Genomic DNA, 27,793 nt, shown 5'->3' on the forward strand with positions numbered 1-27,793 from the left:
AAATGTTGAGACAAGCACGTCTGATGTTTGTCATTTAGAAGTTAGCAAGCTAAAATAGTTCACTACAGACTGCACTACAGATAACAACCGGAGGAAAGGCAATAAGTTAATTACATTTCTGACAGAATATGTGATTTCACATCTTATTTTCTACAACTAACGTTACATATTGAGAGGAGTAAAAATATCGCTCAACTTATTTCATGTAAGAGAACGGCGCCCATTGATTTATTCAGCTTTGGTTTGCTATACTGTCTTGCCAATATAATGCTTACCTAACAAGCAAATTGGTACTAGAAAACAAACTTACCTACGGTTTATATACTAACAGGTTTTTAAATGAAACTGTCAAATGAAAATAACTGACATCAAAAGCAAACTATAATATTGCAAGCAGTTCAGAATTATACAGTTAACTAAAGTTACGTGATGATGCACTAGCCCCCCCCCCCCGCTAAGCCATAATGCTGACGCTGATGAGAAAGCATATCAAATAACATGATTTAAGGACTTCAAATGAAGATAAACCATAACTAGAACTGATGTAAAAACAATATTACCTCAGTTTATCCAGCTGTGTGGTTTCCAGTCGAGGTAAACTCCAACTTAAGTGCAGGTGGCATCCGGATGTCCACGTCAAATGCACCGACTCAAGTGAAAATATTTTTTCAAGACTCATCTTCAAGTATCCAAAACATTTCGCGCCATAAACCCCTTAACCAATCATATCAAATTGAAGCTTATGTTGTCAGCATTACGGGGAAGATTTCAGAAATAAAATCAGTCATTGGACAGCTGAGATATTAGACGATTGGCCATCGTTACTTTTGTAACGAAATTAGAACGGTCGGGCTCGTAAGGGTTAAAGCAGCAGCACAGCAGCGTTCCAGGTTTTTAGTTGGGGACAACTAGGATGGCCAGGCGCAAAGGACAGCAAGACCTTCGGAACTTTTTTAATAAGGTTGCCCGACCTGACGTTTCCGAATGTAAGTTAAGAGTCAAAAACATCATTCACGCTTTTTATGAGACTTGTATTGCTACCAAGTTACCCTTCCAGGTTTAATTTGTGGACATAACACGTAATAACACAGGCTAGTCATGATGTAGTCTAGCTTTCGTTCTTCTCTCAATACTAGCAAGCTATCCACGTTACCCTACTTAGTTTTAATTTCTGGACGTTTGTTTATCTGGGATTCTTCTTTGGGAATAACTCCTAATCGCCATGTCTGTCTGTAAACGGTCTACATGATGTGTACTGTGGCTGTCTGGATTAAGTATCTATCATGAACTTTATTTACTAGCCAGAACCATGCTATCTCCATGGTATGCATGGATGGAGAGATATATTATCTGTACTTATGGGTAATAACTAGGGGTGGGCGATATGGACAAAAAATAATATCTCGATATTTTTTGTGATTTTGACGATAACGATAATTAGTCGATATCCTTTAAAAAATTGTTTTTGTTAAAGTCTGAGTTACTTTACAGCTCATTATTTATGAATAGCATCATTACAATAATAACCAATAACCTAATATGTGACCTTTTAACCAAATCAACCAATGCATTGTCACTCTACACATTTCCAATTCTGCCCCCACTTGTGTGTGTGGCAATGACATGGTCTAGCCAGCTACATTAGAGAAGATGAATAGTCCTAACAGTTTCCCAAAAGAAAGTCTGAAGCTGACGTTCCTTTCAAACCTTTACATAGGATTCACTGTAAAACTAAGAGCAGACCAACAGAGTAGCCTACATCTCAGTTATTTCCTTCTATGTTTTGTTTTAGAGCAATCACGTAGGCTAGCATTCCAAGTTACAGAATAGAAACTAATGCGTTAGCTTATGGCTAATGTATATGAGAAATCCCATAGAGATGCTAATGGTTAGCATAATCGGTAAACGTAGATATTTAGAACTAACTTCAGTCCATTTACAAAAGAGTTACATGAGAATAGTTATTTGTTTACAACTGACTATTAAAATACTCAAAGGCTAATGTTTTCTCTCCATATAATACCGTGTAGGAAAAAACGTGACTGTCTCATCATACAATGATTAATGCTACTTGAACAGAAGTAGCCGCATAAAATCCCAAGTAGGCTACCCAGCTAACAATTTATGGTTTCCAAAACGTTCTGGGAACCATAGTTTTTGGTTTCAGAAACGTTAGTTTTTGGTTCCCAAACGTTACCCTAAGGTTAGTTTTTGAGCAAGTTTTGGTTCCCATGGAAAGTTTGCTGAACGTTCCGGAAACGTTAGTTCTTGGTTATATAAAACGTTCCCTGAACGTCCCCCTAACGTTATCTAAAGGTTGCAAACTTTAGAGAACCTTCCCCTAACGTTCCCTAACCGTTGCAAACTTTAGAAACCTTCCCCTAACGTTCCCTAACTGTTCCCATAACGTTCCCTAACATTTAGGGAACGTTTCCTTCCCTAAATATTGCAACCTTTAGGGAACCCTCCCCTAACATTGCAACCTTTGCATACCAATTACTTTAAACAGCACGAGCAGGAATGCATTATTATATATTAGCAGGAAAGAATGAACAGGCAAAATCGATGGAACTTATAACTTTAATATAAAATTATCAAAAGACAAAAAACAACAATATAAAAGGCCTCACTGTATATATATAGATATATATAAATTAGACTTAGTGTTAGCTAAGTATATTAACATAAGGCATTTGACTTTGGTAGGTGCTACATTCAACAAATAGACACACTGTACAATAGACAACAATATACATTGTGGCAGATACCAACACAATATACAAAGACATAATACCAATACAAGTACACATGGAGTGGGCTGTTGAGTGCAAAGTAATAGTGCAAATGTAGAGTGCAAGACTTATATTGGAATGATAAAGTATGTAATGGGCAGGTAAACGGTCAAAGTGGGGATGACCCCACTTATCTGCAGTTCAGGAGAGTGACGGCAGTGGGAAAAGAGTTGTTCTTGTGTCTGGTTGTTTTTGTGTGCAGGGATCTGTAGCGCCTGCCAGAGGGGAGGAAGTTGTGTGCAGGATATGTGGAGTCTTTGGTGATGGTCTCTGCCCGCTTAGGTCCCAGAGTACAAGTCCTGGAGGGAGGGCATTTTGTTCCTCCTCTCCTGCAGCTCAGTGACTGTCGAGCAGGACGACAGCAATATGTCATCGACTGGAGCAGAGGGAGGTGACTGGGAGCTCCTTAAGAGCACGAGCAGCTCATCCATCTTCTCCTCAAATGCGTCCATTCGCTGTGCCATGCGGTAATGGTTGTCCTTATTGCTATGGAAAATGGATGGTGTTAGTTTTAGTTGTTAATAGGGATGTAACGATTACCGGTATAATGATAAACCGTGATAAAAATGTTGACGATAACAATTACCGTTTTTTTTTTAAAATATCATAATTATCACGGTTGATTACCACGGTGTTGAAACCGTGTGTTTAATCCTTCCCAGCTTCACCCGAGCCTGCTTTTGACATACAGTAGGCCTGGTACAATGAAGCAAAATTGGTACCCTACTGATTCTAATTGATGGTTTTAACTGCTATTTGGATTAGGCTACAACTGATTTTAAAAGGCGGAACATTTTCTCCGCAAAACTTGCACTGTATCATTTAGCCACTCTGCATCTTTTTATGTTCACGTCCACATTAAATCCATTCCACTCACGTTATCAGAAGAACACAGTAGCCTAAAGTTTTATTTCGAACACTTAATTTGGTCTCACTCAGGGTAGGAATTTCACTACGGCCACGTCATTGCCCCTTGCGTTGGCCGTGATGTCCCTTTGAAAATCAGAGGTTTACAGGCCACGGTGGCCTTGGTGCCCTTCTTTCAATATTCTGCTTTGCGTCCTACTAATAGCGATTTTTATTTAGCCTATGGCCTGTCAAAATATTCACAGCGCAAATTAATTTAGTCTTTTACGCAGTGGAGAAAGAAAGTGCGTCTAAATTCACCCATTCTTCTCAGTTGAACTACTCTCGAAGTAGCCTACTCATCACACAGACATCACAAGTATCCTATCACACGAAAGAGCTTTTTCTCAGCTTTTAAACGATGTTAGCAGCAAATTGCTGTGGTGAACGGTTCGCGAGAAAAGTAAATAATATAATTCAATTTAATCATAAATTCTACTGAAGGTTTTGCGTCCATCTCCCTACCCATTCCTCTCGGTGCAATACTTCACGAACCTTTCGTTTAACACACGACAAACCATATATCAGAATAAACAGCAGACCTTACCGAACACAAAGGTGTAAAGCAGTCCCCTGTACAGTTAGCCGTTCCAGAGTTATCCAGTTTTGAATTTGCAGTAAATTTCGACATGCATGGATGTCTCCAAATTTGGGCTTTAAGTTTTACAATGTGTTTAAATTGTTCCACATTATTTCATAACGGACCAAATACAAAATAAATGTTACAAATATCGCCTAGATATCAGTAAATCAGAGGACAGCTGACTAAGAGTTTGTGAAAGTAGATCACAAAATGCTAAGCATGCATCTAGGCTATTTGAGTTTCTTAAAGCTGAACTGTGCTTAAATTGTTCAATACATGATTTCATAACAGGCCAAATATAAAATAAATGTTAAATATAGCCTAGATATCTGTAAATATTAGATGATCAGATAATTTGCAGTTATGGTTATGGTTATGGTTATGGATTTAGCAGACGCCTTTGTCCAAAGCGACATATAAATACAAAACAACATAATAATATTTAAAAATGAACAGGGAACAGATTAAAATCTAGGTCAAATATAGTAAGGAGAATAGTTGTAGTACACAATAATATCAATTCAATCAATAGCCTAATAAAAAAGCAATGTAAGAAAGGGGAAAGGCAATAATAAAACAATAATGTCAATTCAATCAATAATATAAAAACAATAACATGCTAAGACTACATTAAGGAGAATATCAATAATAAACAATAATGTCAAATTAATTAACAGCCCAATTAAAATAAAACAACATTATATAAACCATAACACATAAGCGCTTAAACAACTAAGTATATGTTGAATAGGAATGTCTTTAGACCCCTCTTAAACGACCCAAAACTACCACAGGAACGGAGACCACTGGGCAGTTCATTCCACCAACATGGAACCACTGAAGAAAAGAGTCTGGAATTAGACCCAGTTTTTATGACTGGTCGACACAACATACGCTCACCAGAAGACCGCAGTGGGCGGTTGGGGATGTAAGGCTTGATTATTGAATTAAAATAACTAGGAGCAGATCTAGTTAGTGTCCTATAGGCCAAAGTGAGAGATTTAAATTTAATTCTGGCTACTATAGGGAGCCAATGGAGAGTAACTAGGAGAGGAGTTACATGTGTCCTCTTTGGCTGATTGAAGACCAGGCGTGCTCCAGCATTTTGAATCAGCTGTAATGATCTTGTTACACAAGCGGGTAAGCCAGCTAACAGTGAATTACAATAGTCCAGCTTAGAGATGACCATGGTCTGAACAAGAAGTTGTGTGGAATATGTCATGTTTCATGTTTTTGTTATGTTTCATACAGTGATGCAGGTCTACTGCAGTGAATAGGCTACAACTTTGATCATTTTTATAGCCTACTACTGTATAGTTAACTTTGGCCTTGGTGCCCTAACATGTGGCCTTTGTGCCCTCCACCAAATATGACCAACTGAAGGCCAAGTGGCCTTGCCTCCAGAATGGTGAAATTCCAAGCCTGGTCTCACTCATTGGATCCAAATAACAGTAATAGCAACCTCCAAGTAATGTTAGGGTAAGTGAAGCTATAAGCACATAGCCAATTAAACATGAACGGGACACTTTTTGAAACTATTTCAGCTTGTGTAGGCCTATCAGTGCTTTCTGAACATATTGAACACACTTTTTAAAATACCGTGATAATACCGAAAACCGTGATAATTTTGGTCACTATAACCGTGAGGTTAAATTTTCATACCGTTACATCCCTAGTTGTTAAATACATTATATACCTGCATATGTGAACAAATTAAGTGAGTGTTCTTACCTCTTATTTCCGTCTCCATGGCCAAGCCACCTCCCTCTGTGTGAGGAGTCACTTGTGCTGTTTACGACAAAAAAAAAGTTACTTACTCTCAAGTTCCTTGTCATGAAATTGTATTTACTTGGAAATGGAAAATTCAAAGACACTGTACCTTCAACTGGGTCCCAAGATGAAGTGGCAGGCGTTATAATAGACCCATCCAGCTCTGGGCAATGAGCTGGTTGCCTGTGTGGTGTTGACTCATCTAAAAAGAAAGTAAATATGAATATTGGTCAGTTAAATTATGGTAGGTTTCTTGCACATGACATTTGCAAAAGATAAACCTATGCTGTTACATTAAACAATCGCTAAAAAGAAAAACTCACATGCAGGTGGTGGAGGCAGTGACATCTGCTGACCTAATAAAAGGCAGGAAGAGACAAATACATCAGAACAGTAACATGATATGCACTAGGTTAATAAACATGAATGTCAGTAGTTCCATGGTAGGAAATATGACTCAACTGGTTTTCTTTAATAATACATGTATAAATGTTAACTTACAGACAGGGCTTCCAGGCACACGCACCATCCTGGAATGCTTTCTTGCTTGCGGAACGGATTCATCTGAAATAAAAGACCATACAATCTGCACTGATTGCAAAAAGAATATTTGAATTGTGCAAATAATGTAGTCTGTATTTAAGAGGTCTTACCATCACGTGACCATGCACTGCCTTTTGTGGACGCTCGCATCTTCTTCCGCCTCAATGCTAGAAGTGTCCATCAGCCGCTGACATTTTTCCATAGCTTTGGTGTATGAATCTACGTTAAGAGAACAACGTTTTTGTGAGCCAGTAGTAGAGCAAAGCAGTATTTCCATATAGAGAAAACTATTATTGATAGTATTGCAGCAATCAGTCATCTGTACACAACCAGATTTTCTTGACTGGATATTTGGCCCAGCTTTTGACTTGATTTTTGTATTGTAGCCCAGAGAATTTCTAATGGGGAGACACAGCATCCATAGAAATGCATGGGCTTAGTTTGTAAAGCCAGTATGGCAGCTGTGTATAGCCTACTACACACATTCCGCCCCTTCCTGTATGCTTCCCAACAGACCTCTGAAGTTCGCCTACAAAAAGGAACCAAAACTGCCATCTTTGCCTATAAGGAGATCAGGGTGTTAATTTAACCTAACTACCTATGACAAGTTACATTGCAAGTTAGGTCTGGGGTAGCAAAAATCTAAGTTGCTGTCTTAACGTAGGCCTGTTGAAGATCACAGTTAGCCTACCACTCGAAGGCAGAGGACAAACGTGTGTTGAGCAAAATGTCTGCATTTCAGACTTCTTCGTCCCCGGGAGAGTGCAATAATTCTCTCCCCATGTTATTTTCCCATAGCAAAAATTGCAAGATAGGCTACCGGATCTCAGCTTTTTGAAGGCAAAATTCAGAGGTCTATTCACTTGAATCGTCTATCCGATCAACTGTGTTACAAAATGGCCGCCGACAGTGTAGCCTATACATCATCAGTCAGATTATTAGACATACTCTGACATTATCTATAGCCATCTCTATGGCTCTAGTGTAGCCTACATATGCAGGACTGTTCAGTAGGTTATACCAACTTAAAAAGCATCACCATCTCAGTATACCCACTTAAAATAGACTAGGATTAATTTGGGGTTGATCACAGTATAGCCTACCCACTACAGCTAACTAGCCTACATCACAGTAGCCTAGATCCAGCTACTTACAGTAGGCCTATATCCACTAGCCTACACCACTGCTGCCGAGTGACTTGCCTAAAAGGACTGACTGTACACTAAAACTAATTAAAAGAAACGGTAGCCTAGTGCTATTATTTGTAACATCAACGCGAGCAGGTTAACACGATGACACAAAACATACAATGCTGCAAAACATAACACGTTGAGAACAGCTCAAACAAAGACGAACGAGCAATGTGCTCTGGTAAATTACAAACTTGGCAGAATCGGAATATAACAAAGCCCTACAAGTGAAAGGACTTAAGGTTAAACCTCAAACTCTTGCATTACAACCACTAGGCCTACATCATGAAACTGTAACATATTTCACTTACTTTCGTGAGATCGAATTCAAGACGAGTGTAATCCATTCCAAGACTTCTTCCAGCTGCGTTCAAGAATCACGGAATTCAAACAGAGCCCGTTTACGGAAGTCAGGACAAGACTTCAATCGATCACCTGAAAGCAGAGGCGCTGTCTTCCCCCTACCGGCGTGGGGGTAGGCCTACGTGTAAGGGAGAGCCTGTCTGATTGAACTGAAGTGAATTGTGAAATGAAAGAAGTGAATTTTCTTAGTTGTGAAAAGTGTTCTATTGATAGATTTTTGTTTAAAGTTCACCTAAAAAAGCACAAAAGAATATATTTTTTATTTAGTAAAATTGATATTAGCCTAAAATAAATATTATCTTGATATGATGTTTACCTTACTTAGATTTTATAAGACCAATCATTTGAGTGGATCTAAATCAAGTGACTGCAAACATTTTGTATGTTACTTCAAAAACTGAAATGGAGCTTGTGTTAGTATCGACTATAGCTGTTATTGTCTCCAGTTTCTAAAGCTGATAGAGGCGCAATCAATCACACAATGCCATATAACACATTTAACACGGCATGGAATTGGAATGAATAGAGACGCATTACCATTGACGTCATTGCCACCTAATCAGAAGCCTCGAATGCAAATAATGTAAAATGTGTGAATGTAAATGGTAATGGTAGGCTACAGGAACAAATGAAACATGTTCTGAATGTATTCTAGTGATAGCAGAAAACTATTATAAAAATATGTTATATTTTATTTACCGAAGTATTATTGTTTGTTTAATCCAACGTGAAACTGCAATCGGTTCTGAATGCAGACCAGGCGTCTTCCCCCTACTGGCGTGGGGGTGCACTCAGAACAACCAAAAACAACCAATAACAACTAAACGGGAACGTTGTGTGAAGGTACTGTGCAACCACAGGAGAACGTTTTGGTTGGTTGGTTCCCTTAACGTTTAGGAACGTTAAGAAACCCTTAGGTAACGTTCCCTAACCGTTAGTTTTTGGTTTGGTTCGAACTACCCTTTAGGGAACCATACACTAACGTTCCCGAACGTTCCCTTAACGTTTTGTGTTAGTGGGGTACTCTCGCTGCACAAAATAAACATTGACCAGGGTAGGAATTTCACGGCGGCCACGACGGCCATGGCCGTCGTAGCCCCTTGGGTTGGCCGTGAGGCCCCTTTGAAAATCAGAGGTTTACAGGCCACGGTGGCCTTGGTGCCCCCTTCTTTCAATATTCTGCTTTGCGTCCTACTAATAGCGATTTTTATTTAGCCTGTGGCCTGTCAAAATTATCTTAGCATTCACAGCGCAAATTAATGTAGTCTTTTACGCAGTGGAGAAAGTGACAGCGCAAAAAAGAAAGTGCGTCCAAATTCACCCATTCTCAGTTGAACTACTCGCGAAGTAGCCTATTCATCACACAGACATCACAAGTATCACATGAAGGAGCTTTTTCTCAGCTTTTAAACGATGTTAGCCGATAATTGCTGTGTTGAACGGTTCGCGAGAAAAGTAAATAATATAATTCAATTTAATCATACATTCTGAAGGTTTTGCGTCCCATGATCTCCCTACCCATTCATCTCGGTGGAATACTTTACGAACCCTTCTTTTAACACATGACAAACCATATATCAGAATAAACAGGAGACCTTACCGAACACAAAGGTGTAAAGCAGTCCCCTGTACAGTTAGCCCTTCCAGAGTAATCCAGTTTTGAATTTGCAGTAAATTTCGACATACATGGATGTCTCCAAATTTGGGCTTTAAGTTTTACAATGTGTTTAAATTGTTCCACATGATTTCATAACGGGCCAAATACAAAATAAATGTTACAAATATCGCCTAGATATTGGTAAATCAGAGGACAGCTGACTAAGAGTTTGTGAAAGTAGCCTTTAATGATCACAAAATGCTAAGCATGCATCTAGGCTATTTAAGTTTCTTAAAGCTGAGCTGTGCTACATTTAAATTGTTCAATACATGATCTCATAGCAGGCCAAATATAAAATACATTTTATATATAGCCTAGATATCTGTTTTTATTAGATGATCAGATGATTTACAGTTACATGTAATATGTCATGTTTCATGTTTTTGTAATGTTTCATACAGTGATGCAGGTCTACTGCAGTGAATAGGCTAAATACAACTTTGATCATTTTTATAGCCTACTACTGTATAGTTAACTTTGGCCTTGGTGCCCTGACATGTGGCCTTTGTGCCCCCCACCAAATATGCCCAACTGAAGGCCAAGTGGCCTTGCCCCCAGAATGGTGAAATTCCAAGCCTGGTTGTGACCCACTAGTGATCACGTGACGCTTGCTCTGCTGCACTTCTCCCGCATAGCCTACCTCCTGGGACTGTATGAGTCTTCAGTGCGTGATTTCGAGTGTTTTTTCCCCAAAGTAATTTAAATACTCGATAATGTCAATTTGCACATCGTTAAAACAACAATCACGATATTATCGCAGACGATATATATCGCCCACCCCTAGTAATAACATTATCTACCACACTGTTACTGCGATATAATGCCAGATGCAAAAACCTTTAGTGCATGTGATGAGTTTACAAAACAGGCTATATTTCTATTGACCAATATTTAAAAATCAGCTAATCTAATTTTGTTTGGGCTTGACTTGCTGTAGGCCTACTTGATAGTAACATTTTTGATTGTCATAGATGAAAATGCTTAAAATTGGCCTATTTTTGTCATAGCTTTTAGAGGGCTTTGCATCTGAACTCTTTGCATCTGAACTCATATGAAACAGAGTTGTTCATTGTTTTCTCTAGATGGCAGTGGCAGTCAGCAACAAGGTGCAAGGGGAGCTGGAGGGGACCTTGACACTGAGATTGTGGACCAGCAGGAGCAAGCAGGAACTTCAAGAGCTGGAGAGGGTATTTGATGATTATTTACTATTGGTTTTGAAAGTGAATTTATGCTGTCCCTCACGCATGCAAGGGGCAGGTAAGTGCAAATCTGCGACCCCCACAAACATTTTTGTTCCTTAATATTGGTCCCGAGGGGTCGAGTCCCGACCCCTAATTTGGTAACCACTGAGCCCATTACTGGCCAAAATATGCCCACCTCAAAAAAGTAGACTACACCACTGAACAGGGGCGAGGAAAAACTCCCTAGAATTGGAGATACATATAGGAAGAAACCTCGAGCAGATCCACGACTCAAGGGCCTGACCCATCTGCCTAGGGTCTGTTACTGCATTAATCCTATTTAGTGTCAGAAAGTTCAAATAGTCCAGTGTAGGAAATGGAATTGTCCAGGGGGATTAGGAGTTGTCATAGGGCAAGTGGTGGGTCGCTAGGCTGTACGGGCCAGGAATCCAGGTAGGGGGGACAGTAATAGGCGATAATAGGGTATACCTCACAAGTGAGGTAAGGGGGAAGAAAGAGAGATGTAGAGTGGGTTAGTATTACTATAAATCTAAATGGTTAATATCAATAAGTAAATCAATGGTACTATATAGTGTTATACCATAGAGAGAATAGGCAAGAGAGGGGGAGTTGAGAGAGAGAAGGAAGGGGAGAGAGGAGGGGGGGGGGTTGTACGGCGTGACACATGAGAAGTCCATGACAGCACTATGCTATAGCACAGGGGTGGGCAAACTGCGGCCCGTGGGCCGGATCCGGCCCGCCAAGCACTTTCATCCGGCCCACCGAGCATTTCATTTGGTTATCAGGCTGCTCGCTATTTTTTTCCTGCGTTAGAGACGACGTTGGTTAGCTTTACTGCAAACTGCTTTTCACTCTCCTTAGAGAACATTTACAATGTCAATGTCAAAACATCATGCTAAATAGAGATGATAGGCCTACTCTTAGTTATCTCCTTTGTAGCAGATCTAACGTGAACGTTATGCGATCCATTTAATTGGGAACGCTTCTGCGCTCACGAGAGGGAGAGAGAGCGGCAGGTTCCAGCTGGCTTGTCATTGTTGATAATTGATATCTCCTTCTTATAATAAACTTTTAAAAGGAAATCATGAAGGCAACAGTAGTTCCCACTACTGACCATTTAAAAACTGTGAGAGGGCACAGTCATAGGTACAGCACTAGCCATAGCAGAGCGGGCAGAAGATCATTGAGGAATAAACGTGTATTCTTAAAGCGACAGTGCACAATTTATACATTTGTTAAACAGCATCAAATTAGCAGTCATTTTTAAGCAATTAACATTTTAAAACAAATACTTTTGATACTAAATGATTTACTGATATGATATGATACTAATATCATATGATACTAAATATTTTTTGTACTTTTTAAAAATTTACTTTTTAAAATGTACTCGTTGTGGGGGGGGGGGGGTGTCTACCAATTCGCACGAGGACACAGCAGGGTGGTCCATTCCAAAAATCCCTGAGGTGGGTGAAGTTCCACACTGCACCATACCTAACTATGGGATATGTCCTGGTCAATTATAACTCCTAGGTTTTTGTAAAGAGAAAATAACAGGGGCCCTAGTACTAAGCCTTGAGGCACTCGATATTTTACCGTAGTCTGAGTAGATGGTTTATTGTGGACCTGTACAAATTGTCGGCGGTTAGAAAGGTATGATCTAAACCAAGCGAGTGCTGAGTCTTTAAAGCTACAGTTGGCAAGTCTGACAGATTGAGGGGACTTAGCCAAATTTCTGAATGTTTACAACTCTCATGCCCCTCCCCCACTACCACTGAGCACCCTCTCATTGAGTTTGTGCTCGTCAGTGCGCACCAGACTGCACCAGACTGTGATTGACAGTCAGATCTCACACAGCCCTGCTCTGATGGACGATGTCATCACTTATCTTCTACACAGGACACATTCTCAAAAGGGGAAAAGTGCTGACAAGGGGAACAAGGGGACAAGGGGAAAAGTGCTGTGAGAATCATGTTCTTTGATTTCTCAAGTGCTTTTAACACCATCCAACCCCTCAGACTGGGAGACAAGCTCTTGCAGATGGGTGTGGATGCTCACCTGGTAACCTGGATTACAGATTACCTGACCAAGCGCCCACAGTTCATCAGACTGAAGAACTGTCTCTCTGACACTGTGATCAGCAGCACCGGAGCCCCACAGGGAACTGTGCTCTCTCCAGTCCTGTTCACCCTGTACACATCTGACTTCTGCTACAACAACGAGTCATGCCACATGCAGAGGTTTTCTGATGATACTGCAATTGTAGGGTGTATCAGGGACGATCAAGAGGAGGAGTACAGGAGCCTGGTGGAGGACTTTGTGCAATGATGCAACCTCAATCACCTTCAATTCAACACTTCAAAGGCCAAGGAGATGGTGGTGGATTTCCGCAGGTCTAAGCCCGCTCTGCTACCAGTCTCTATTGATGGGGTCAATGTGGAGGTGGTAAGCACCTACAAGTATCTGGGTCTCCACCTGGACAATAAACTGGACTGGTCAGCCAATACTGAAGCACTCTACAAGAAAGGGCAGAGCAGGCTGTACTTCCTGAGGAGGCTGCGGTCCTTCAATGTGTGCAGCAAGCTCCTCAGGATGTTCTACCAGTCTGTTGTTGCCAGTGTCCTCTTCTATGCAGTGGTATGCTGGGGAGGTAGCACAAAGAAGAAGGATGCTGGGCGACTAGACAGGCTAGTAAGGAAAGCTGGCTCTGTTGTGGGAGCCGAACTGGAGTGCATCACTTCAATAACAGATAAAAGGACCCTGAGTAAACTGATCAGCATCTTGGACAATGAATGTCATCCACTCCACAGCACTATTATAAAGCAAAAGAGCTTGATCAGCTGGAGATTTCGCTCACTGCCATGCACAACTGACAGGCTGAGGAAGTCATTTGTCCCCAGGGCCATTTAACTGTTCAATGCTTCACTAAAGGGAAGAGGAGAGATAGACTTCTCTGCATAGTCTGTCTGCCTCTCCACCCTCTCCATGTTTGAGTACTGACTGTCCAGTACTGTTTTACTACTGTCCACAGCCTAATGTTTTACTACTGTTTTACTGCTACACTGTTTTTGATGCTATATTAGCACACATGACCAATGGCTTCTGCTACAATACTGAATGGCTGTAACCCTATTACCTCAACCTATTCTTGCACTGATTTTATATTACCTTGTCTACATTATACATTACTCTCTTATGTCTATATTGATTTATGCTGGTCTCTAGACCTTATTCTTGCATTGTTGCACTGTTGGACTACTTTTTGCACCTTCATCATGACACTCTCTTAGAGCACCTTACCATGCACACAGAATTACAGGCCCAGTCCCGGCCCTGCAAGCGCCTCATGCTTGATCATCCTTAAGCACACTGTGGATTTATTTTATTTAATTTATTAAGTATATTTAGTATTTAGTTTTTTAGTTTTCTTATCTTCTACTGTCTCTATTGTACAGTGGAGTTTTGTTATATGTATATACTTATATTTACTCTTTCTGCTGTAAGTGCATGTTATGTGTGATGTCTGTATGCTACTAAGACCTTGAATTTCCCCTTGGGGATCTATCTATCTATCTACTTCTCCAGAGATGTCTGACGACGTAATGGCATAAAATGTGAACCCTAAGGACTCAATCAGATTATAGAAACCCTGGTAGTTGGTGCAGTAAAAATAAACTCTAGACCAACGCTGAGGAAAGAATGGACACCGCTAAAACACACTGGCAAGTGTTAATAATCCTCAATATACTCCACAGTGTAAAAGTACATACTCTATAACCTCAAATTCTGGAAAAATAACAATTTGGCATTTGCTGTGTAGCAGTCAGTATTTCAAAATGTTCCTGGGGGAACCCCGGCAAATAGCACCCACACCTTTTCTCATCGTCCTTGACCGCATTGCTTAGCAGAATCAGCAGAATCTTATTGCTAACAATTCACTTGCATTTTTGGGAAATAAGTGTATGAATGAACTGGGGTCACGATTAGGCTATGTATTTGTTTTATCAAGTGGTTAGATGTCACGTTAGGCTGCTAAAGACGCTTTAAAAGGATGTTTAGTATTTATCATGGCATTCAATTTAAATGAAATGTGTACACCTATTATAGGTAAGAGAAGAGTAAAGACAGGCCAAGAGCAAAGAGAAGAGAGGCTGAGAGGTCAGCGTAACCTTCCCCCAACAGCCATAGTAGAAGAATAAGAGACTTTATCTCCTGTTTTATTCTACACCACCTTTGAATATTCAAGACTCTCCCAACTTGCCTGCAGATCATTGGATAGCTGGTGGAATAGGTGTAGGTGTGAGGCTTGTGACTCTCACACCTACAGACTGCCGTATAGTTCTTAGTCTACAGCTACAGATACATTAGATTATAATGAAACCATTTCCAGACTGTTGCCCATATTACAAGTATTAATTCAAGACCAAACATGAATGTATTATATTCACAACATATATTTTACAGAGATTTCAGAAGTGCTCATCAAACCAGTTACTCTGTTGGTTTGAGTTTTCACTGTGTGATAATTAGTTGAGCCTGGCACCTTGTGTAGTGAAGGAAAGTCCTTTGTTTGAGATGGGGGTCGCCATTTGGGGATAGCCATTTTGCAGCTTTGGCCCAAAATCCTGGTCTTTACACAGGCAAGGTAATTTATCACTAAATTAACACTACAGATAGAAACACTTGCCCGAGACATTTTCTTTCTTGCTCAACCGGCATGAAGGCACTATAAGACTGTAAACTCGGAGCCAGTCGGTCAGACCTCGTGTAGTTCATGAAGAAAGGCCGACAGATTACAGATTAAGGGCTGTATTTTGGGTCACCAGCGCATGGCGTAAAGTTCGTTTTTCACCCGCGCGAAGTTGAATTCGGTATTTTGCACGTTTATTTTTTAAGCATTGCGCCCAGGGGTGTGGCAATTAACAACCTAGGGAGGGGCCTAGCGCGTTGTCTAAAAATCGCTGATACACCACCTAAACCTGGTCAGAAGTAAATGGCGAGTTGTTCATATGCTATTTTAAGAGCGCATGTCAACAGTCATATTGGCAGGTGCACGCACCATCCTTCTATCATTCATGAACGCACACCAGCGCACGTCCATGCAAAGCATTATAAATTGCACGATTACAATGGGAAACATAATTAGAACAAAGATATTACGAAATACTCATAATTAGTAGTTCACCATCATTTGCAAATTGGTAATGACGGTTAAAAGTGATTAGGGGAGAGGCGAGAGACACGTATGGAGCACAGCTGAAGACGCACTGTCACGAGATATAAGCGAGATATAAGCAACTCCTCTATTCAGTCATTTGAGCAATATTAGGGTAAGTGTTGCTTTTTCCAGCCTATGTTTTCGGTGGTAACCCATTGTCAGTCAATAGTGAAAGTAACTGCATATAACTGTCTTGTCGTTGACTGACTCCTTGGTGAAGTTAGTTTCACTTTGCCAATGAGTTCAAATAGACGAGTGCAAATGCGTGAAGGCTATGCTAGGTTTTAGTAATGCATGGTTTAAGAATGACTATTTCATACGGTCTCGCAAGCAGCCTCCTTTAAATGCGCCGTTGAATGCCAAAATACCGATGCATTTATTTGACATATCGCGCGTTGCGCCGTTAAAGGGAATGACAGATGTCATTCTCATTGGTTTAAAATGATGTTACGCCCCAAACACATCATATGACTGATTAAAAGACCTAGGAACACCTTGTTATGCCATGCACTCGAAACCACATAGCGAAACCCCTCCCAATGTGAACTGGACATCCTACTAAATTTGAATAGACTTTTACGAGTGACGATGCACTTTAGAATGTCATGATAGGGCCCTAAGTTGCCAACAATGTCACACATTGACACACATACGCACATGTCTCTCTCTCTCTCTCTCTCTTCAATGTAACTAAAATAGGCAATCGATTTTAACCAAATATGTACACTTCATTTTAAACAAATTAAACAAATAAAAAAGATAGATGTAACAAAACCCACAAACAAGCAGAAAAAGTAGGCATTGTGAAAGCTAAAAAGAAAATTCCCACCAATTTTACGCACCGGAAACAGCTGTTTCAATCGGCTGCTGTGCTGCTGGTGTTTCGCCAAAAAATGGAGGACAACGCAATCAACCTGTGCGACATGAGAGAGACGAGTGATAAGCCCTAATAACTTGAGGAGTGTGATGTGGAAGCACTTTGAGTTTGGGGTAGATCAAACTATGGAGAGGACAAAGCGGTATGCAAACTGTGCAGTCGTGAGTTCCTACTATTTTTAATCGTAAACAGCCACGTTGAAGCCTGCAGTAATGTTTTTCACTGATGTTATGGCAGTCCACTCTGCTTTTTCTGCTTTTCCGTTTGTCATTGTGCATGAAACTTCACGCCAATAAATCATCAGAAATATTGCTGGCTTGTGCTTCTTCAAGCGCCCTCTTTACGTTTGTCCTAATGCCTGTTAGTCGTCCGTGGATTGTATTTGCCGTTGAAAATGGAAACGTCTTTAAACATAGAAAATCGATTCAATGAACACTTATGTCTCAAAAATCGAACAGGATTTTTTCACAAAAGTGACAGCCCTAATCCCTACCAACTTTTGTGTGTGGGGGTAAAGTTATTTGCTGACCACAAGACTCAATGACATAGGGGGGCGCTATGGAGTCCCTGGGCCACACCTGCACTCTAAAAAATGCTGGGTTATTTTTTCAACCCAAACGCTGGGTTGAGGCTGTTGGGTCATTTTGTTTGGTTGTTTTTACTCATATTGGGTCATTTCTGTAACCCAGCTTGCTGGGTTGATAGTTTATCACTGCTGGGTTGATAGTTTAGGGCTGTGCTCCCTCCTGTCCCCCACCTGACGTGGAGTACACTACCCAGCACCAGGGTGACTTCAACACAGCTGCATAGTTATTTGAAGGTTGAGAAAAAAAACATTCTTTCAACCGTCAAGTCCAGCAGCTGTCAACATGCAATGGAAATCAGGCGATTTCGGAAGGTATGTATTTGCTTTTATTTATTTATTTTTATCCAGACGGATTTTAAAAGTCCACCCAGAGACATACCCTTCGTGATATCAAGGAATATTCTGCCTGCCATTTCGTTCAGCTTCAAGCAGGTTAGCAGGTGTCATTCCACTAATATTAGCTAGTGTTAATGTTAAATCTACACAAATACAGACTCATAAAAACATAGTTCTGTATTCACTGGGTAGGAACTGCTGAACAGAAACAAAACAAACTTTTACAACGAACTACAATTAGCATACCAGCAGCTGGTAGGTAAGGTTAGCAGACTTGGAAACTTTATGCTAATTAAATATGCTTCGTGGCTAACATTTGTCAACTAGCTAACACAGTAACACGTAACTTACGATAATAATCATGCCAAACAACATCTTATTAAATCATTCAGGGTAGCCTCATATTATAGCCATGTAACTTACTGGGTGGTTCTTGGTGGTAACATTAACTTGGATTCACTAATTGAATAATGTGTTAACATTAGCTAGCTAACGTTAGCACTGCTGAACGTTTGTCAGCCTAATGTTAGGCTAATGGTAATGTTGTTATCAAGCTCATCTGACATAAACGCACGTTTTGTAGGCTATTACCGGTATTATGTTTAAAACAACTCCATAATATTAGGTGGTCATGGTTTCCGAGTGTGTTGCACTAATAATTTGTCTCCTGGTGGATTTTTATGTCTGTCAATATCATTCACTGGTAATGGTTCATGCAAGTCTTGATATAAAGTTCTGTAATGTTAGGCTAACAGTGATTAAAATGCACTCTTTTTTTGTTTGATTGACAGGGCTGACCCCCAAAACGGACTTTGGAATCTGCCTGCCTTCATGGAAGTATCACATGCATTTTATACTAGGCTATCTATTCAAAAATAAAGAAAATTATCAAATAAATAATTGTGTCGAACTGTTTTATTTCATTGCATGGCTTTTGATGGCCATTTAATATAGACTATTTATATCAGGCCTAAAGCTGTCAACAGAAGGTGTGACTTTCAAGTAAGTAAATACAAACCTTGAGTTATTAAAAGTTTGTAAAAGCAGAGTATTTTAAAAATCAACCAGTAGTTTTGGGAGATTTGGTTACATAACCCAAACATTAAGTAACTTTAACTAAACAGTTGTGTCAACATAACCCAACATATTGGTTAAATTTCAACCCAGTTGTTGGGTTAAATTTAGTAACCCAATTTGCTTGGTTAAGATAACCCAATGCTGTGTTGGACCACATTTTACTCAGCGGCTGGGTTGAAAACAACCCAGTTTGGGTTGTTTTCAACCCAGCATTTTTTAGAGTGTGGGGCAAAATCTCTGTCCCCGAATAGAGACTGTGAGGGATGACATGGGTACCAAATTTCATGAGTTTTCACCCATGGTAACCATTGATTTTTGCCTACCAACCAGGCATGACCCCCCCAGCCCATAATATAAAAAGCCTGCGAGTTCATACACCAAATGTGAAACGAATTTGATGAAATTTCTAGGAATGGTAGAGGTAAGACCAGTGAAATAGCCATTTTATCTGTTGCCAGATTTGGCGCTATGCCAAATACAGGCCTGATAGCGCTCCGGCGCCACACCGGATTTACCGAAGTGTACATATGTGTATTGTATGTGCAATGGATCCACAAGTCCACATAGCAAGTTTGGCTTTGATACATGAAAGCAAAGATTATACATAGGCGGTGCAAGATATTTCATCAGGAGGAGCCACATCAGAAACCCAGATCGCACGGGGGGTGGGGGCTTTAAGGCCTACCCACATGGCCGGCAATGCGACGGTGATTTATGGCAGGCGACCGGCAAAATTGAACAGAATCTATTGAAGTGAATGGGGCAACGCATACGTATGCAAAATAAAGTAGTTGCTATGCTGGTTGCTAGGGTAATCATGTTGGTTGCTAGGTTGTAACTGTGGAGTGGTTCTTAGGCAGATACTATGGGTATTTTAAGTGGTTGCTAAGCTTTTGCTAGGTTAGTTGTGGTGGTAGCTATGGTAACTGAATTGGTTGCTATGCTGGTTACTAGGTTAATGTTGCCATGCTGGTTGCTAGGTTAATCATGTTGGTTGCTAGGAAATGTTAAGTCTATGGGTAAAATGTTAATAGTTTTTAATCAATAGTTTAAAAAGTATAAAAGCTACAAAGTGTCGCTGTCCGATGAAACTCACGTATGTCCAAAACGGTTACTTTTTTTTTAGGAAGTGAAAAAAAAACAATTTCAAAGCAGTTGAACGTAGCGTTGTCATACTTGGTACGGCATCTTTAAATGTAATCATATTCTTGCCAGTGTGATGATATAATCCACATTGACCAAAATCGAGTTTAAATGGACATACGTGGATATTTTACAGTATCGGTGGTCGATACGCGTTCTTCCGATCATTAATTAGAATGGCTAAGTCGCGTTTCATATTGACAGATGAATAAGCTACGCTCAGTTTATTAAATAGGCTACGTCCAACCTGAAATATATCTTGCAAACTATGAAGGAACAATGAATCAGTAGGCTACACTGACATTGCAATGCTAGACTGTTTGCACAGTCCTACCGTAATTTTGTCACTCTTCGACTTACGTCTCAAGCATCAGGGGGGAAACAATGGGAAAGCCATTGTCTCACCAGGCTATCATCAAAACAATGTTTATTTGGCACTGTATTGCAGAAAAAACTGTTTTTTGTTCAGGTGAGTCAAGCAGTTATGACTAATTAGATTCAATACTGCTACTACAGGTGGATTTATAAAATAGCAACAGGCCTTAATGCAATATTTGAATCATGTCTTTCCTATCAGAATTGGCTGATAGAAATTCCAAGAGTTCAACAGATAAGACCAAGTCATTTTAAAACATGCACATAAACAATTGACCTGTCGCTAAGCCCCGCCCCCCATTGTTACCGTGTGAAAACTCGGACAAACAAACTAAACTTGATTAGAAATACATTGTGGACAATGGCAGCTGACAGTATATGAAAGCAGGCTTTGAGGACGTTTTGGTCGATAAAGGATTTACTTTCCTCAAGAAGCTATCAAAAGGGACTTAATTATGCTATGGAGGGCTGTATTCAAAACATTAGAATACATACAAGGTGACAAGCAGTTGTGGGGAGTAGCCGTGCAAATCACCGTGCAAAAACCACTGACGTTAATGCTAGCTAGCTAGCTAGTGGAAGATTGATACTAAGATGTTAGGTTACGTTAATATTTGATGTAGTAAGAATATAGTAGTTGGTTAATGAGCATTTTCATCTTGGGATTTAACAGGGAACCTGTGCCCACGTTGTTGGCTTAGTAGCCTACATTACGTCGAGCTGTTGCAAACGCGAGAGACGTCCTGTAGGCTACTGTTGATGAAAATATACCCCGTTTTCTAGCCTGCCTCGGGGTACCAGCTAACAGTATTACACGTCCCCCATGCAAAACGTTTGTCCATGGTTATCCGTCGGGGTTTTTTGAGTTAATAAACTCCATAAATAACCATTAATTTGTCATTTTATGCCTCCTCCCTGTTGTTTCCTATGGAGTTGTCCGAGCTGATGTCCGAGTCCCGTTGAGGCTGGACTGTCATTGGCTCATCAGCGTTCTAAGGGTGGCGCTTAGCGACAGGTCAATTACATGTTAATACTCAATAAATAGAATCTAATTAATAAATGTTAATTGTTTGCATACTGGTCACTACAGGTGTAGGGAATTGTTTGTTGCAAGTAAAAAAATGGTTGTTAACCTGAACCTGTTATCAAGTCAGTTAAAAATATATTTCATGGTGTGTATGTGTGTTAATTTTTTGTGTATTAGTCACTACAGGTGTAGGGAATTGTTGTAAGTGTGATGGTGTACAGCCACCCTGGTTCTGGTTTACTTTGTTCTGGTTCACTTTGTCTTGTGACTTCCTTGTGAAATAGTCTGGTTCTTCAGTGTTGTGGTCGCTGGAGGTCTGGGGGGTTCAAAGCCAGGTGTCATGACGGCTCTCAGGTTTCAGCCATTGGAGGCCCATCAGTTAGATGACCACCTGTGTGAGTGTTGCCAGAAATGGGTGAAGCCCTAGCATGTGGATCTCCACGGCAAGGAGACTTACAATGAAGTATTTTTCTAGCATGCTTTTATTTATACATCTCTGATGTTTTTGGCTTATACTGTCTCATCAATCATGAAACAAATGCACTAGAATGATCATGATGCTTTTATTTCAAGTGAGACTATGAATGATCATGATGCTTTTATTTCAAGTATTACTATGAAACATTTAGACAGCATAGGTTATGCTAATTGCTGATTCATGAAGACTTACTCTTGGTTGTGAAGTCCCATATATAACTATTGAGAATTTCTCCAAGAACATAGTATACACTGATAAGAATGGTCAGAGAAAAGAAAAAGAGGACTTTGGACATTGTGCCAAGATACTCTAACAGTGGGTAAACCCATACTCCAGTCACATGATGGACCCAACACATCCTAAGAAGAAAAGAAAGTGAGAAAGTGTGAGTTCACATTCATTTTTAAAGTGGTTATAAAAACAAGTCATCGGCATTATTACACTTAAAACTGAATTAAATCCAAGGATTCCAACAGTACCTCCTTTTTGAAAATCGGGCATACGGATCAAAAGTTGCATGCATTAACACAACATCCTAAAAGCCCAAACACATGTTTGCTAATGTCAGTGCCCCCTAGAGTTCAAAGGGCACCATCATTGTATGTGCAATGGATCCACAAGTCCACATAGCAAGTTTGGCTTTGATACATGAAAGCAAAAATTATACATAGGCGGTGCAAGATATTTCATCAGGAGGAGCCACATCAGAAACCCAGATCGCACGGGGGGGGGGGCTTTAAGGCCTACCCACATGGCCGGCAATGCGACGGTGATTTATGGCAGGCGACCGGCAAAATTGAACAGAATCTATTGAAGTGAATGGGGCAACGCATACGGCAAGTGGGACGACGGCCGTCGCATCACTCTAATTGGCCCCTTTTTTTTCAGGGCAATTTTGATACATCATAATAGAAAACAGTTGTCTGGTCCATGTATCTTCACTGAATCGATGGGTGATCGCGTCGCCAGTAGTGTGTGTAGTAAAGCATTTAACACTGCATGAAAAGTGGGATTTTCGTCAGTATGCGGCACTGTAGATTGTCGTGGAAGTTCAGGTATACGACTGTATACTGCAATTTGCAGGCAACACCGAAAACTGCCGTGAATTGTCGGAAATTGACGTGGGCCTTGCTTGGCGTCCCCCCATGACCCCCCTCCTAAAAAGAAAAGCTCTGGTATAAATAGATCAGGCACAGTACCTATAGCCTAATTATAGACTCTTAATTTTAGCTTGAATTGATTTATTTAATGAAAGTATGACTGTGACCTTTTCTTTGGTCTTGCTTAAACTCCCAGCAATGCGCTCAACAGGCAGAAATGATGCTGGGTATGACATGTCTTTTCCCTGCAAACTCCAATAATGTAACCAAACTTTCGGATTTCCCCTTCACACCAACACAATGAGAATTTCAGAGGCAAATATATAAATGATTGTCTTTATCATCATTCAATAAAAATATGCAGTTCAATAAATATGTACAGTGGTTCCCAGTTAAAAATTGACACTTCATTCACGATCAAGGTGATTCACGCAGCTGGGTGAAATGTAAGTACAACTGCAGCCGCTTGGGGGCAGCATAGTCTGCTGTGGCATTCCATGGTCGAACCGGACGGCGCATTCGACAGCAAGGGCTGTGATTGGCCGAGTTTTCAGTGCGTTTCTCTGTGTTTTTAGCAGCCCCTGCAACATGCTAGTCCACTGTAGCCTAAGCTTTGTACATAATGTTAAACATAGTTTTGGATTCAGTGGCAAGATTTCTTGATTGTACAGTGCCTGTCTCTCAGTAATGTTTTAAAATGAGAGCTTCGTCAGCTGGCAGTAGGCTACTTTGTCGGTAGTCATGAGAAGTTCGCTTGCTAACAGAACATAAATATGCTGCCCAGAAACCTTGTGAATAGTTCTGATTTTTTTTACTACACTAACGAGGTTGAAATATAGCCTTTGCCTACAGCATCTCCTTAACAGTAATGTTAACAAAATGACAGCATTCATATGACAAAGGAAAACGAATTCGGTCACTCAAGACTGTGCCACAGCAACCAGTGTAGGCTACAGTCCTACCCAATAGGCCCACTCGAAGCAGATAGCTTTGTCTGACGGTCGAGTGGGTTAATGCACGTATTTCCAGAACAGGTCTGCAACGTTCAGGCAGTTCTGAGTTCGAATCTAGGCAGAAGCAGAGCCATATAAAGGCCTAGGCCTATTGTTATCACTTTTTGCAAGGTGTTGCTCCTGGCAATACTTGTTTATAAGACGTTTGGTGATTAATTGATAGCTGTTTTTGGGACACGTTAAATGTTCTTTATAATGAGCGCATACGGGGAGTAAAACGACTGTTACGCGCTGTTACAACTGTAGGCTACAATGATTGCAATACAAAAATATGCGCGTGTTAGTTTAGTTAGTTTTGTGATTTTTTGCACTTTTGCCTCATGTGTTTTCAGGTTTGAGGGCTTTTTTGGCAAGATTGACCTTGGTAGACTCTGCATATGTTATTTCTCCGTATGGAAAATAAAGTAAATTTTCGACACACGTCTGTTATTAGTTCAATAACAAGTGTTGCTTGTTAAAACATGTGACTAGTGAAACTCTTTTAGTTGATTTTAGAAATATTTAGCCAAAGCCAAAAAGTGTTAGAGAGGAGAGACGCCGGTGCAGCTCAGATGTCTTCTTAATTTTCTTTATTCTTTAGTAAAAGGTGCAGAACATTATTAAACTTTAAAGACAGAATACGCACGCAGGCACAACTAGGCTACTTGTTGTTTTCTTTTACTCGGCTATCTATATATGGTTATCAGCACACAATTTTGGGATAATTCACAAGTTATGGATATCACAAGTTTAAACAACGAAAACAGAAAGGATGGAGGCAGCAAAGCTAGAGGAGTTATTCCAGATGGGCAAGAACAAGGTAGGCAATATGTGCTTGTCAGAACGTTAGATTACAGCTGTTTAAAGCCAGACGTCACGGTACGCTAGAACAAAACTAAAGGTAACTTTAGCTATAGGGCTGTATCAATTTGTCCAAATGAATAGGTCATCATAGACGTTGTTGTATTATTGCATGTGGATATCGTTATGCTATGTAGGCTACTTTTTTTGCAATGCACGGACCGGGAAACGGACAAATATTGTACACGCGTGAATTTGTTTTTGCGGGGGTGGGGGTGGGTGGGTGTACGTACCATAGCTCTCTCTCTCTCTCACACACACACACACACAGTACCTTTCTTAGCCACAGTTAATTTTAGTGGTGATATGCGTTATGGACATTGTTATGCACATTATTGACTGCAGTTTATTCTCATCAATGTCAGTCCATGAATGCATTGATCAGTTAACTAATACTGTAGGCCTAGAAGTTGCATTTGAAAATGTTACATTTGTAGGCTGTTTGTTTTTTATTTTAGCCACACTGTTTTAAAGTGGTTAGGACCATTACACACCAATTTTGAATAAGCCATACTGCAATACCGATTTCATGGTTGCACCATGCACATGTTCGCCGATTATGTGGCCCTCAGTAACCTATAAATTCAATGATGTGGCCCTCTATGAAAATGAGTTTGACACCCCTGCTCTAAAATATCTGTCCTGGCCTGGTTGCACCGGATTGTGGCCAAACGACAGAAGCGCGGAGAACCCTCCTTTGTCTACCAAAAAGTGTTACTTTGTGCCCCGTGCTCCCCCACTGCTTGTGAAAGAAGGGGTGGGGGAGGGGGGCTTAACGTGAAAAAGCTTAATGTCCCAAAACGGCAAAGTCATAATGGTAGTCTATAGGAAGTGGGGGGAGGGTATGGGAGGACCAGAGCCGTCTTCGCTGTGCTATTCAGAAAGCATCTTCTATTGTCTTTCCAGGCGCACACACTCGAGTACCTTAACAGATAGGCTCTGCTCTTGGGTTTGGCCTCACAGCGAACTCAACACTCTTGTTGCTTGCAGTTTATTAAATAAAGCGATGCCGATTACATTATTTATTTCTGATTAATTGCGTCTTTTTTGCAACATCTGCTTGTTAGGCTGGGCTACTGTCAATGTCCTGTACAGGTAAATGTTCAACAATTGCTGGTAGGCCTACAGGCTATAATCAATTAGGGACTGTTCGTTATTTATTTAAGGGGCTACCGGAGGAGTTTTGGGAGCGTTAGTCAAAAAAGACGTGACCCTCCCTCGCCAGCAAGAATTTTTTCTATGACCCTCCAAAGTGATTGAGAAAAAACGCATGACCCTCCCCAGTCCCAACAATTTATTGATGCCTTAGGCTACTGGGTCAATTTGGGAGCTTGCATGCTACGACTCCTTCCTTGAAATGCCTTGAAAAGGCTGTCATTTGCACAATTTCACAAATAATCACCGGGACCGAAACAAACCTGTCAACTTTTCCCGGGTTTATCACGTATTTTAACTTTTTCCTCGCTGTCTTAGGAGGAGCTGCAGGGCCGTCGCAAGGGGATGCGAGGCCCTGTGCGAACTTGACAGGTGCGAGGCCCTTTTTAATTACGTGCATGAAATCATGCGGTAGCCTACTGTAGCCTACTGTCGGTGCATTTTAATAGTAGGCTAATAGGCTACACCCGCTTGTCTTTAAGAGGGGAAATTGTATAGCCTATAACATTAGCTGAGTCACATATTTGGTCATAAGCCGTTTAGGGTAAGCTTCATCACGAAACCAAGTGTAACAAAGGCGAACACTGCTGAACGCTATTTGTCAATGAGCAGAAACACACACGACATTCAAACTATTGATAAGATGTGCACTATGGAAACTGGTCTGTAGGCTAACATTGGACAAATAAATGACATTGACTCGCCATATCCTGACTCAGAAAAAAAAAAAAATTCTTGCTTAACATTACCTTGCCGCAAACTCAGCAATCATAGGCCAGCTTGCAGGTACAGTAGCCTACAACGTCTTTTTCAATTCATAGAAGGGCGAGCCCACTATCTCTCCTGTGACATGGAGGTGCGCAAATAGTTTTTAATAGCCCATTCAACTTCGAAAAGCTTCGTTCACCTGATGCCAGTCACTGATCGCAATTTCAAAGATCGGGAAGGTTTGTTCAATCTTGTTAAGTTTTAAAAGCAGTAGCCTATCTGTCCCCTTTGGAATTATATCTCGAGCCTATTAGGCTATGGCGTTATGTCCTGAGATTTGGACCTGCCGGGTTGTTATGAGGAGCAATATGGGAGAGAAATTTGATGATCATCGTTGTTTTTGGACGTTTTGCTGTTTTCATGAATACAAAAGTTGGGTAACCCTCCCTCCTAGACTAAAAAAAGTTGGGTGACCCTCCCCTCAACAAAGAATAAAAAGACATGACCCTCCCCTATTTTCCTCCGGTGGTCCATTCCATAAATACCGAACGGTCCCTAAGAAGAATATCCCGCTTGTAAGTTCGGTGTATCTGCCCAGCGAGAAGCAGGATCGGTTTACATCCTGCATCCCCAGCACAGAGGCAGGCTAACGAAACGCCAGCGATTGTTGCAAATGTGTGTGTAATGGTAGAGCCGGCGAAGAAGTAGCGAAAACCCTTGACGAAAGATGCAAAGAAAAGGAAAAGAGCTTCAGACCGAGCAAGGGCCCGCACACGTATCAACAAATACAGACGCTAGGTGGAGCTTCGTAGAGAAAAAGCATCAGGCTTGCCTGGTGTCTCTTTAAGATTGCA

General features: G+C 40.7%; 1 protein-coding gene and 1 long non-coding RNA gene across 2 annotated transcripts in view; both read right to left on the reverse strand.

Annotated features, from left to right (window-relative positions):
• Nucleotides 1-3,031: 3,031 nt before the first annotated feature.
• LOC143109586 (uncharacterized) lies at nt 3,032-6,285 on the reverse strand. The gene is made up of 3 exons (XR_012983906.1): nt 6,161-6,285; nt 6,013-6,069; nt 3,032-3,278 (listed from the first exon to the last, which is right to left on the reverse strand). It is a non-coding gene; the product is annotated as an uncharacterized LOC143109586 (long non-coding RNA).
• A 16,016-nt stretch (nt 6,286-22,301) lies between these two features.
• aig1 (androgen-induced 1 (H. sapiens)) overlaps nt 22,302-27,793 on the reverse strand; it is a 79,313-nt gene continuing 73,821 nt past the window's right edge. Inside the window, exon 5 of the mRNA XM_076271983.1 lies at nt 22,302-22,482. Coding sequence (XP_076128098.1) covers nt 22,302-22,482 — 181 coding nt within the window. The remainder of the gene's footprint in view (nt 22,483-27,793) is intronic.

The sequence above is a fragment of the Alosa pseudoharengus genome, unplaced genomic scaffold, assembly GCF_046254945.1.
Source record: "Alosa pseudoharengus isolate Yale_2024_CS ecotype anadromous, Long Island Sound unplaced genomic scaffold, YU_APseudo_1.1 YU_APseudo_1.1_scf_7, whole genome shotgun sequence".
In the NCBI taxonomy this organism is placed as follows: Eukaryota; Metazoa; Chordata; class Actinopteri; order Clupeiformes; family Clupeidae; genus Alosa; species Alosa pseudoharengus.